This window comes from Tetrao urogallus (assembly GCF_951394365.1).
Source record: "Tetrao urogallus genome assembly, chromosome: 1".
Taxonomy (NCBI): Eukaryota; Metazoa; Chordata; class Aves; order Galliformes; family Phasianidae; genus Tetrao; species Tetrao urogallus.
The window spans coordinates 164100763-164113508 of NC_136813.1; the positions used below are offsets into that span (position 1 = coordinate 164100763).

General features: G+C 42.2%; 1 protein-coding gene across 1 annotated transcript in view; it reads left to right on the forward strand.

Annotated features, from left to right (window-relative positions):
• Positions 1-1390: 1390 nt before the first annotated feature.
• ADAMTS20 (ADAM metallopeptidase with thrombospondin type 1 motif 20) overlaps positions 1391-12746 on the forward strand; it is a gene marked incomplete at both ends in the record, with an annotated part of 83517 nt that continues 72161 nt past the window's right edge. The window contains 2 exons of the mRNA XM_079536146.1: positions 1391-1481; positions 1677-2011. Of these exons, the coding sequence (XP_079392272.1) occupies positions 1391-1481; positions 1677-2011 (426 nt within the window). The remainder of the gene's footprint in view (positions 1482-1676; positions 2012-12746) is intronic.

Here is a 12746-nt window from a genome sequence, read left to right on the forward strand (position 1 = left end):
TTTCTCTTTTTGTTAAATATAGTGTTCAGTAGTTTCTGAAAGGGTTTATACAGAAAGGGTTTAGATTTGAATGCCAGACATGGTCTAAATCATTGGGCATCAGCAAAATGTGACGGCAGAATCTGGCCACTTTTCAAAAATTACTTTAGGGATAGGAAAGGGGTGATCCTTCTGGATTTCCTGGAACCTGGACAAACCATCAACTCTGTAGTGTATCAACTGTGTAACCATCAACTTTGACCACTGTAAAAACTTGAAGACTTTTGGAAATGCAATCAGGAAACTTTCTGGAGTTTGTATGATCAAATCTACTTTAAGAAGGGAAACTGCTAATAAATCTTTAATTAAAATACTCAACACATCAAATGCTTTGGTTATTTAGCTGTTAATAAATAATACCATTATTTACACAGTATATAACAGAGTATCATGAGTGTATAATTAGCACAGGTGGGCTGCACTCAGCTGAAGAGCTTTGAAGGGGTTTGGCAGGCATTGGTCTGTGCACGCTCTGCATGAGGAGGGCATGGGGCACCCTGGGGGATGCATTCTGAGCAGTCCTTCACAGTAGATTTCTAGAAGTCTTGAAGTGGGGTGTGAGACTGCTCTGCCCCCGGAGCTTCACAAATCGCAGTCCGTGGGTGTCAGACCCTGCTTTGCATGGAGGTCGCCTTTTCTAGGGCTGTGCCTGCGGGCCCCACGGTACGGCTGACCTGAGATCAGCAGGGTGCCTGTGGGCAAAGCGGAAGGTGAAGGGACGGTCCATAGCTTTACGGAGCCCTTCTTGGGGTGAATTTGGGACAGCCGGGCTTCACGGCTCTCCTTAAAAACCAGCGCTCGTCTCAGGAGTCCGTTTCCCTCCCCCTAACGACACCGTTCTCGGGCTCTCGGCCGCTTCCGCCAGGGAACGCGGAGTGCCAGGCGGCCACCGGCTCGGAGCACCCCCAGCCGCGGGGCGCCGGGCGCGGGCGGGCGCTGCGGGCGGAGGAGGCGCCGCGCTCCGCCATTGGGCAGCGCCTGCCCCGGGGGCGGGCCGGGCCCGGGGCCCGCTTTGAAGTGCAGGTCCAGGGATGGTCACCGCCTGAAGGCGGCTTGGCATCCTCCTCGTCTCCTCGCCGGCGGCTGCGGCAGGGGCGAGGGAGGCGGAGGGAAGGAGGAAGGGCCGCCCTCGCCCACCTCGGCGGCGGAGCGGAGCTGGGAGTGGATGCGAGGGGCCGGGAGGAGAAGGGCTGCGGGCGCGGGGCGGCTTCCCGCCTCGTGAGGGGAGCGCGGCGGCGGCGGCGAGGGGGGACGCGGGCGGCATGGGGGAGCCGAGCGGCGCGGGGGCGGCCCAGGCGGTTCGCGGCCGCTGAGGCGGCGGCCCAGGAGTGCTGTGGGCGCGGAGCGAGCCATGCGGGGGGCGAAGTTACTGGCGGCTGTGCTGTGCCCCCTCGCGCTGCTCGTCGCCAGGTCGTGGGCGCTCCGCCTCCACCCGGGACAAGGTAAGCGAGCGGCAACAAAGGCGGCCGGCGGCCCGTGGGGCTGCGGAGAGGCTGGCCGGGGGAAGGGGGGGGAAACCGGGCGGGGCGGCGGCGGGGGGCTTTCCGCGGAGAGAGCGGTGCGGCTCCGTGCGGGGAGCGCCGCCCCAGCGCCTCTGCGCTGCCCAGCGAGGCTGAGTGCCGCGCTCTCCGTTGCAGAGACCTTAGTGAAGCAGCTGTCCTCCTATGAAATCATCACACCTGTCCGGGTGAATGAGTTCGGAGAAGTTTTTCCTCACGCGCGTCACTTCAGCAGGAGGAAAAGGAGCTCGGAGCCCGCCGCTCTCCGCACACACTACCGGCTCAGCGCGTACGGGCAGCTCTTCCAGCTCAATCTGAGCGCCGACGCGGGCTTCATCTCCGCTCAGTTCGCTGCGGTGCACGTCGGAGCCCCGCGGCAGCCTCCCTCCCCCGACCTGCGGCACTGCTTCTACCGCGGGCACGTCAACGCGCAGCAGGCGCACGTGGCCGTCCTCAGCGTCTGCGGCGGCCTGGTAAGTGCGTGCGCTCCCCGGCCCCATTCATCTCCTTCCTGAAAGGCACGCAGTGAGATGCAGGGCTCGGAAGCTCTCGGGAGGCTATCCAAGAGGTTGGTCATGCAGTGTCTTGGCGCTGCCTGCTTGCAGTTGTGACGGAATATACAGACGCTGCTTTCAAAGAGTCTTTCGCTGGCCGATGGTGGCATTGCTTGATGTAACGCTCCGAGTTTCAAGAGCTGCATCAACTGGTAGTTACAAGGGAGAAAACAAAATATGCTCAGGGAGCTGTTGTTTGGTAAAAATGATGCCGCCAGTTGGCATCAGACAGGTGTTTGCAGCTAGATGGCTGTTATTTACGTATAAGGTTAGAATAATGTTTCTTGAGATGATGAGAGAAGACTGAGTATTGAAGCTGAGTGTTTTCAGCTGTTCTGTGGAGGTGTCACATTCTTGGCGGTGCACTGTCATCTTTCTGTTGAAGTGAATGGGAAGTTTCCTACTGGCTTATCTGGGAGTGTGACTATAAAATGCTTCCGCACACAATTTAATTGAACAAATAAATCAAAACTGTGTGAAATAGATTCTGTACCTCTACTTTAATAGTGTTTATGTCTTTCCAGGGGTATAATGAAGAAATAGTACCACACCACTGTATGTCAGAGCAGTTGTATTGTGTTGCTGCATTCCATAGTTCCTTGTCTAAAAACAAGATGAGATATCTGGCACTTTGCTGTATCACTACTTATGAAATACTTAAGAGCTCTGGGAGGCCTGGTCTAGTGGCTGGTAACTCTGCACATAACAGGGGGGTTGAAACTAGATGATCACTGTGGTTCTTTTCAACCCAGGGAAGTTTATGATTCTGTGAAAGCTGCAGTTACTGCCATACTGGTCACTGAAATTTGAGTGCTTTAAAATAGCTAGACGTCAATATGGGATGCTGTAAGTCTTCTTTAAATTCAAGTCAGGGTTGTGTGATGCTTCTTATTGCCACAGTATAGACATACAGGACTTCTGGGAACTGAAATAATCCAGTGACAGCGTTTTCTTATCTCTTCATAGTAGTATATAGAAGATACAATGGAATTGGGTGGAAGGATGTTGGAGAGTGTGATGTGTGTTGAAAGAGGGTTATGCAAGAGATGGAACAGCATCAGAAAGAAGTGATACTTCAGAGGGACGCTTGTATTGTCTAGTGCTTACTGTTGGATTTGTGCTTATATGCCACATTTTCTTTGAGTTGAGGCCTTTGGACTTGAGAGCAGGTCTGCAGAAATTGCTGAAGAAGACAACAAAGCCTCAATTCTATATGCAGCACAACTTTGCCTTCTTGCTTTACCAACAGATCTTATTGGTTCTGGTTTGCTTTATACAAAACCCAATTTGAATCTACACTAAAGCCCTTAGTTTGTTGCATACCTGGGGCACAGAAGGAGTTGATAAGAGGAGTCCTCGTAAGTAATTGCAAATGTTTTTCATGTGCAAGTTCATTCAGATAGCATGACACTGAGAATGGTGCTGTAGTCTACACAAGATAAAGATACAAAAAGCTTAATAGATGAGATAGTATTTTCTTTTAGCTACTTATTGCCTGTTTTAATTATCTTCTTGCAAGTAGTCAATTTTCATTACTTGAAGGGAAATTACTTACCTGAAAAATGTGTACCCACTGTACTTCAAAGCTGTCCCAACAGCTATTATCTGGTGGTTCTCAAACTATCAGTGCAATACTTCCTTTAATAATTAAAATGTCATACTTTTCTTTTTCTGTACTTCATTTGAACATTACAATTTATACTATGCATTATTCCCCTCAGAAGCCATTGAACAGCAGTAAGTTGAACCCTTACATCTTATAGATGAGCCTTGTGAACTTCCACTGAAGTTTCTGGCTGTACTTCATGGCCTCCGTCACTTCCTGGCTGTCAGGAATCTCTGGTCTGGGCTTCTACCAAATGCCTTTCTTTCCCAGAGTTTCCCCAGACCTTCTCTTGTTGTTATTCCACCACCTTTTGCCAGGCAGGTGTAGCCTTGGGGAGCGTAGATGTCACAGTCTGTGGCACCCCAGCATTCTGGCCACCTTATCCTTGTTAATGAACCTGGTGACGTTTGGCAAAGAGGAAGCAGAGCTCTGCATGGGTGGTTGGCCCTCTGTGTGACATGGTTAGCTGCCACGGAGGGGCTGTGAGGGGATAAGGAGACTGTCACAACCAGCTGATGCATGTAAACTCCAACCTGGTTTGCTGCCTTCAGCCCGCTGTTCTTCCTCATTCTTTTGTATTCATGCTCCTTGTGTGACTGCTAGTAGAGAGCACTTCTTTGGAGGAGAATGGTTTTAAAAGGAAGGAGATAGAGGTTCTTTTTGTAGTATCTTGTCTTCCCTAAACATGTTCTGCACTTTCCCAGTGCAGATGTTCTCATGTTGAAAGACTAGGAAAGTTAGTAGATCAGGGGTTTTAAAATGTATTTGCCTTGTGCATTCAACAAATGTACATGTGGAAGTAAGCTGGATTTCTCTTCCATTGACAATACCATGCTTTGTGGATAAATGTAGAGATAAGTGATTTAAGGATTGCTGCTGAGGTAAGATGCTGCTTCTTGTGAGTGAGTAGAAATTAGACTGTGGTGACTTGGCAGCTCTATATTCTGTTTAAGTAAAATCTGTTCTCTCTAGGTCTGTTTTTTCCCATGCAAAACATGAGTTTTGTGTGTGGAAATTTAAAATACAAGGGATTGGTTAAAATTATTAGATAGAAGATAATTCTATCTTCCAAATTTGCATGTGTAAGGCAATAGCTGTAGAGCAGTTCTTTAAAAGCAGGAAATGGATGAAGGATGTGAACTTGTAGGAAAATTAAAGGTGATGTTCTAAAAGTTGCTCTTAAGATGTGCCTGAGAGTGATCTGAAGTTGCACCATGTACTTTCTTTGACGTTATCCTGTAGCCTCCTTTCCCCAAGCTCTGCATCACCTATGCTGGCAGCTTTACTGCTGCTTCCCAGGTTACTTCTTTTCTTGACTGCACTGTCAAGCTGAGTGTGGTGGTGTTCTTTTTTTCCCCAAGCTCTTTTCACCTTCAGTTAAGCCTTTTTCTGAGTGTGCCAAGAGCATGTGCAACCCAGAGTACCCATGGAGCTTTGCTTAATGGCCTCTGACACCCTGTGTGCAGTTTTGTTGTGTTATGTTTCAGTGTGCCCTGGGTTCAGGGATGCAAATGGCAAAGGGAGGTTAGAAGGTCAGTCGGGAGCCTGTAGTAATTGCAAGGAGGGAGCCTGTAATTAGGGAAGTTTGGGAGGCTGTCAAAGGCAGAAGGTCATTTGTAGTGATGGCCAGGGTGCCTTGTTGAATGTCTGATTGCATACACGCATTTCTTACATCTTTAGAGTGTTTTTTTTTGTTTTTTTTTTTTTTTTTTTTAAATCTTGCACTTGATTTCACTCTATTTTCCTAAGATCTAAATCCCTTTTTACTTTTACTGCATTGGTCCATTTTAGCTTCATACTAACGTGGGAAACAAGATCTGCTGAGAAAGCCCACATGAATCCAGTGACAAAAGTGACGTCTCAAACATTATCTTGACAGCAAAATCATAGGTGAAAGCAATTTAACTTTCAAGAAAGTACAGGCTACAACTTAACTGACAAATGTGATCAAATGCCAATTTGTATTGTATCTGACTGTGAGATATCACTATTTGTAACTGTGTAGGTTGTTTCAAAAGTAGTGTATCCTACATTATTTCCATGAAAGCTATGATAGATACAAAGAGGACAATACCAGTATTTGATAGTGTTTTGCAGCTGAGAAATTGTACTTTTTTTTTTTTTTTTTCCAGCATAATCACCACCATTAGCAGGTTTGTGTGGATGAGCTGGTAGGGATGCTCTTCATGTTGTCATGTGACAGCTCTGCATGGCCATCCAGAATGTACCTTATGTTGCTGCTGCTGAAATGAACCACCCACTGTGGTCACATCCACTGCTTGGCTTCTATAATGGTTCAGCAAGTGTTAATGAGCATCAGTGGGTGCCATTTTTTTTCTGTGAAGGAGAATTAACTGACACACCTTTTACTTTATATGGACTTCTGTGCCGGATGCTGTTCTGTCAGACTGCCCTTCTGCTGCTGTCTGTCACATGACAACAAAATGTAATGGAATATTCATGGGAAGGTTCAGCCTCTACTACACTTCATTGTGTTAGCCCGTGACATCAAAGGCAGATGGTGGTGTGGCTGTAGGAGGCATTACTTGTGGAGCAACCTACAGAAGTGTCTAATCAAGATGTAATTTCTTGTGGAGTTCTATTGCAGGTAACAGATTTGTTGCCTTGATAGTTCTGCCCGCCATTTTTTTTTTTGTGTGCTGCATACTACTAGTAACTTCATTTAGTTAAGCTACAGTGGTTTTCCAAAGAAAACTTTAATACTTGTAACTGGAAGATATGTTTACCTTAATATAACATACAGGTGCAGCTTCCAAGAAGTTATTTTCTAAATTTAAATGTCAGATTAGCTTTCAATATTCAGATAACTGAAGTCTGTGAGCATCTGTAAGCCACATAATAGTTCTTACGGATTTTTTTTTTTCTTCATAAACAAGGGAAAAGTCATACTAAAATGTCAAGATGATCATTCTTGTTTGGGCATACATAGTCTTATTCATGTTGACAGGCTGACCTGACACTTGCACTTAATAGTCTTGATTTTATTACTCATAGAGAGTTCAAGGTGGATCTCTAGCCCTGAATATCTGCAATATAACAGTAAGAAAAAAGTCACTACTGCTGTTATTGGCTCTGGCATTTATTTTGTCACAGTACAAAATGGTTTCGGGTATAAGGACTGACTGAGTTAAAGATGAATTGTTTCATAAGAAACTAAATAGAATAAAAACAATTCAGAAGTAGAGTGAACTTATAGGTAGAAATACTGGTATTCAGTTGCTTTGTTTGTGGCTTTTTTCCTCTGTGTTCCTATTTGATTATTTTTTTTGTTATTGACTTCAATTCATTTGCATTTTCTTGTCTTTCTTTGGTTTGCGTTCTTATCTTTCCCTAATGTGTGTTGTCAGAAGCAGGATCAGTTTTTAAGTATTTTCATTTGTGATGTTCAGTCTCTTTGAACAGGAGACTATTTTGATGACTGCAGCTGCCTGAGGTCTTCCTGGTCTTGCCTGTTGACCTCAGAGTGGATGGTGCAGACTTTTTAACTTACGTTATCTTGTCTTAGCACTGTTTTCCTGCATGTGGGCATTAGAAATCTTCCATACATCTAAGGGTAGACAATAATAGCATAAGGACCTGTATTGCTGACTCAGCTTCTGCCTACACATCTTGGCAAAATAACTGCTGACTGCACAAGTCATTTAAAAAATGACTGCTTAAGTTTCCAACTAAGAAAACCCCAAAAAATCCTTAAAGCACTTTTTTCTTCCTCAAGCTGTTTGCATCTCTATTTCCAGAGATGCTGTGCTTCTACATATGAATCAGAACAGAGGAAGTACAGACAGAATTAAAGCATTAGGTGAACTGAGCAACAGCCCAGCTGGGACGCTGTGTAAACCTGCATTTTAAAGCTGAAGTAATGCTACCACCTTCTGTGGTGGTCAGCAGTTGGCTGTCATAGATTCCAGCAGATTGTGAGTTCTTGGGTATAGATGGGCTTTCCTGTGAGATGTCAGATCAGCAATAGCTTCAGTTCTCGTTGTTCTGTCTTCATTTTGTGTAGAAGATGTAAGATTGTGGTAGTTAAGTTAGGTGGTATGAGAAGAGGTCATTTTCTGGACATAACCAGATTGACAAAAGTATTCAAAGCATGCACTGCAATTGACTAAAATGAGGTGAAATTCTCACTGTACCTTACATGTGCTAACTGCTGGAGTGATAACTGCCTCATAAGGGTAGAAGGGCCTCTTTGGAGTTATTTGGCTCTCTAGGAGAGTAAAAAGTGTTTCTGTGTTTTTTTTAAAAGCTGGACAGCTCTTCCTAAACAGAGATAATTGGAAATGTGAGCTTTTCTTCTTGTTCACTGAGACAGACAAGATTGTGGTGGAGTTTCCTTTAAGACGAAGTGTTTGGAGGATCCTTTGGGTTTGCATTTTAGGGGAGTATTTAGCTTGATAAAGTACTTATGAGTGTTTTTTAGATAAATACAATCATATGTACATATGCTTCATTTCCCAGTTCCTCTGGGCATTGTGAAATAGCTACCTTTCCACAATCTCAATGCAATATTTCTATGGCAAAAGTTGACAGGTATGTTTAAACTTGATTTGTCCAACTAGTTCACTGTAAGTTTTAGGGATAAATGGGCCATCTCATTCCCTTCCATTTTCCTTCCACTCCAATGAATCTTGTTAATTGCTATGACCCCTGCAGGCTCTTCTACCTGCTTTTTCTGTACGTCTTTCAGATAGGTATATAGCAAAGCACTGGAGAGCATATTAAAATAACTGGCCTGTTACTACACATTTTACTTATAAGCTTTCAGGAATGCCTTCTTTTACTTAGCTTCAGCCAGGTCTTTTGCTGCCTGCAGTAGACTTACAATGAGACTCTCAGGATACCTAAGTCTGAATTTTCCACTTCCCATGTGAATAGGCTTTCCCCTCTGCCATTAGATGGAATATAAACAGTTTTTTTGTGTTCCTGAGTGAAAGCATGATAGTATTCAACCAGGACCTACACTTCTATCTACCCTGGATGCTTCTGACAGAACTGATAATGCACCTGCCCACTCTCAGAAGTGTGATTTAGTCTGCCAGGGATATGATTGCTATCTGCTAATGAAATCCTAGTGTCACAAAATTGGTAGGCAAATATGAAGTTAGAGCATGCAGTTTGACTTAAAGTTAGGTATTTTTTCCTGTGTGCTTTTTTTCATTTTACACTCAGTATTTAAGAACCTGATTGGAAGAAATGATACATTTATCTTCCAAAAAAGTATTCCACTGCATAACTCTTTGGCTGGGTTATTTATTCTGTTGTTTAGCTTATTTATTAGTTTTTTCTTTCTTGTATTATCTCAGTTTAGTGAGTAAGCTACAACTGTCTTGTTGTATTTCTCTGGTTGAATTATCTTCTGGTAGAAGTGTCTTCTGCAGATATTGGCAGTGTACCTTTATCAGACAACCCCTAATGCTTTTTTCTTCCTGGAGATAATTAGGCTGCATCTCTTACTACTTTCGTTAGAAAACATTGTAACCCTGGAGCAGGCAGAGAAGAGTGAAGGGTTTACTTGCATGACTGAGAAGAGCTTTGAATTAACATGATGTGGGAAAGAGGGAGAGTAATACAAGAGGAGGGTATTTTGTAACTTAGTTTGAATGCGGAAGTATCCTTGCTGTAAACTCCTTGCAGATTCTTGAGTTGGAGTTAGAACCGTGCTGTAAGGGCTTGAAAAACCTTCATAGGAGCAGAAGTTACCTGGGAGGGAGTCTGCCAGTTTAGAGTCATGTTTTCAAGACAGTCATCCTAGCATTTTTCTGAAGTTGTTCTAGTTTTGCTGTTGGACATATTAATTCCATGTTTCCAAAAGTTGTTTTATGTCCCTTATGTTTTCCATATGTTCTTCGAAGTTGCCATTATACACAAGGATGTAATTTGTATGTGCATACAGTACATACTTTAACCATAAATTGTGCAATACTTATTTCTACTCTTGGAATAGAGCAAATGCACTGATGAAGACTGCAGTTTTAAGCCACTTCAAGCTGGTAAGGCATATCATATAAAGTCAGTAGCCATTCTGATCCATTCAGTATTGAGTATAAAGTGTCTGACTCATCCAGAAGATTTTAAACCCAAGAAATAAATTATCGTTTTCATGTGGGTTTTCTCATAAATTTCCTCAAGTCTGTGTTTATGTATATGTTTTTTATAGTGTTCCCTCTTTCTTACTTTCTTTGGACCATTTATTTATAATGCACAGCACGGTCTTCTCAATTTTAAGTTCTATTTCTACTGAAGAGACCTTTTAAATATACTTCTATCTCTATCTGAGAACAGAAGTAAAATGCTTAGGGCAGATTTCTTGGTACTTGGTTTGAGAAGCATCTGTAAATAAATAAATTCAGTTTGCTTCTGATTTGACTTCCTGCAGAAGCAACCTGCTGTTACTTCTAGGTTACTTCATCAACCTACCTCTGTACTTCCAGGTTATTTGTTTTTGGTTGTATAGTACCATTTTTTAAAATTTGGATCTTAAAGTCCTTTTCTTTGTGTGCCTAACTCATAGGAATGGCTCGGTTTTTATTTACTGTCTGACACCGGATGAAATATGACTTTCATGAATGAAGCACTACAAACCAGGCAGAACCGTGTAGCTGGTGATTGAACTTTGTAGACCTGTGTGTTAGGAAAATGAGGAGATAGCACATAGTTAATCAAAATAAAGCTTTAGTTTAAGGATTGGTGGTGGTAGTTTCAAAACTGGCTTCACTTAGCTTTTTTTGGCTGACTTGCCTTTTGAGATGCTGAATTCCACTTGTTAATCTGATGGCAACCACATATGGGTATTGCAGTCTCCAAATGTGTGGATTTTTTTAGTGTTGCACTTCAAATTTATTTTACTGATGTGGAGTAGTTCTTAATGTTAGCTTGGATTTTAAATTGCAGGTATAATATACTACTTGTTAAAGCACTGTTGTTTTTTTCCCCTTGTGCAATATATTCATTTCACATGCAATGTAAAGACTTGTCAACTTGATAGGAGATGTGCAGTGAATTTCATCATAGACTGCAGGTGGGATATATACCAGTCAGTGACAGTAGTAATTAGTTGTTTATCTATACATTATGAGGAGAGAATTAAAGGAAGGATAAAAGCTTGTGTTACAGATTTTGATCAGCCAAATGCACGTAACCAAACAGACAGTTGATCCTGATAGACTGCAAGAATCAATTGCCCAGGGCATGAATAAGTGATAGGGAACCTAGTGCAATTTTTGAAGTGCCTAAAAAGGTGGAACCTCCTGTAACTTGGATTTTAATCTTCTGGTTTAAAACATATTGCTTTCAGAATTATCCCAATAATTCTGAAGTGTGGTTCAGAACTCTTCCTTTCCAGCTGTCTTTCCTGCCTTTCTGCCTTGTAAGCTTATAATATATCTTTTGTTATGTGTAACAAAAGAGAATGTTCTGCTTCCTGGTGATTTTTTTCTTTTTTTTTTTTTTTTTTTTTTTGTGAACTACAGATAAACATGGTTACTGCTACTTCTCAGTGTCTTTTTTAAAAGAGGGAGCATTGCCTGCTTCCCCACCTCTTCCCAAGTGACTTCAGTATGCTTACTACTAGGACAAGATTCTTAATTTCATTTAAGATGTTTGTGTCAGTTCTGACTGTGATACTTCAGAATAATCAAAGTTGAACTACAGGTGTTGTTAGGCCTTTAATACTGTGTCTTCATGGTTACATCCTGCTTCTCTCCTAGATAAATAGTTCTGTTTCCCCAGCTAATCTTTACCATTTCATCTGAAAAATAACATTCTTTGGTAGGAAGTGTAGATCTTAGCTGGAGAGTGGAATTTGTGTATGTAAGCTTAATTGCTGGTGCTGAAATGAACTGTGGGAGTACATAGATAGAGGAAAAGGAAAGCAGGATTACTTCTTGTGGAGTATCAGCAATACTAGATTCACTTAGGTCAGTCATGGTGCATCATGTTAACTGTTCACTGTATAGGTCAATGCATGCCTGAATACATTTCTGAATTCTTAGGTAGTTTACCATTGGTAGCTCTTGAGTACAAGATAAGGAATCTGAGTAGTGGGATCCTCAAAGTTATGAAACTCGCTCAAAAACATGAATTAGTGGCTTTTGTACTCTGAAATGATAGGGAAATAAACTCTTGTTCTTGCTTTTTTTTTTTTTTTCAGGTGGAAGTTTGCTATTCTAGAAGAGGAGTTTGAAAAATGTTTGTTGAAAACTTTCCTCACTAGTTGTATATAACTAGCTGTTATTCTCATAGTTGACATTTGTCATGGCTGAAATTTTTTAATAAAATCTTAAAGGCTGTTAACTGGACAAGTTACTGAAGAAACTGGTGTAGAATATCTGCTCTAGCTCTGGATAGTGGGGAAGAACTAAAAGTTACTTGCAGGAATAAAGCAGCAGTAAAGTTTTTTTTCTTTTTTCTTCCATTAAATCTGAAGTAACATTTTAAATGTCTCTTATCTAAAATAGGGTTTAGGGTATGCCAGCAGGAAAGAATCTATCAGCTTGTTAGGTGTTCACATGGCAGCCACACTTGTCCTTTTTTGGTAGTTTGAACCTTAGCATCAGTCCTTACTGCAGGCTAACGCTGCTGCTAATATGTGGAGAAAACACAGTTCTAGAAGAAAAAGGCTGTATAAGTTATGTGAAGGACAGAAAGCAACAACTCAGTCTAGAATTCAGACAGCAGCTAAACCTTTCTTGATGGCTTCTACTCCTCTCTATGCAGTTTCCTCAGCAGTCCTGCTTGGTTATACCTTGATTCTTTTTACTTCAGTGACCTTGGTTTTACTAAGTCTGTATAAAGATTACATACAATATACTGTTAGTGTTCCTTGATTGTACTGTTAATATATCCTCCTTACTTATGAGTAAGGTAGTCTCTATTATGATATTCCTCTCTGGGGAACAAGACTCTAAAAGAAACTCTTGCTTTCCAGCTTCTACTTCTGTCTCATGCAAATTTACTTTCATTAATCTGAAAATATTATCTTAGTAGTTTATATCATAAAAGTTATAAAAATTAATTTTATTTTTAGTG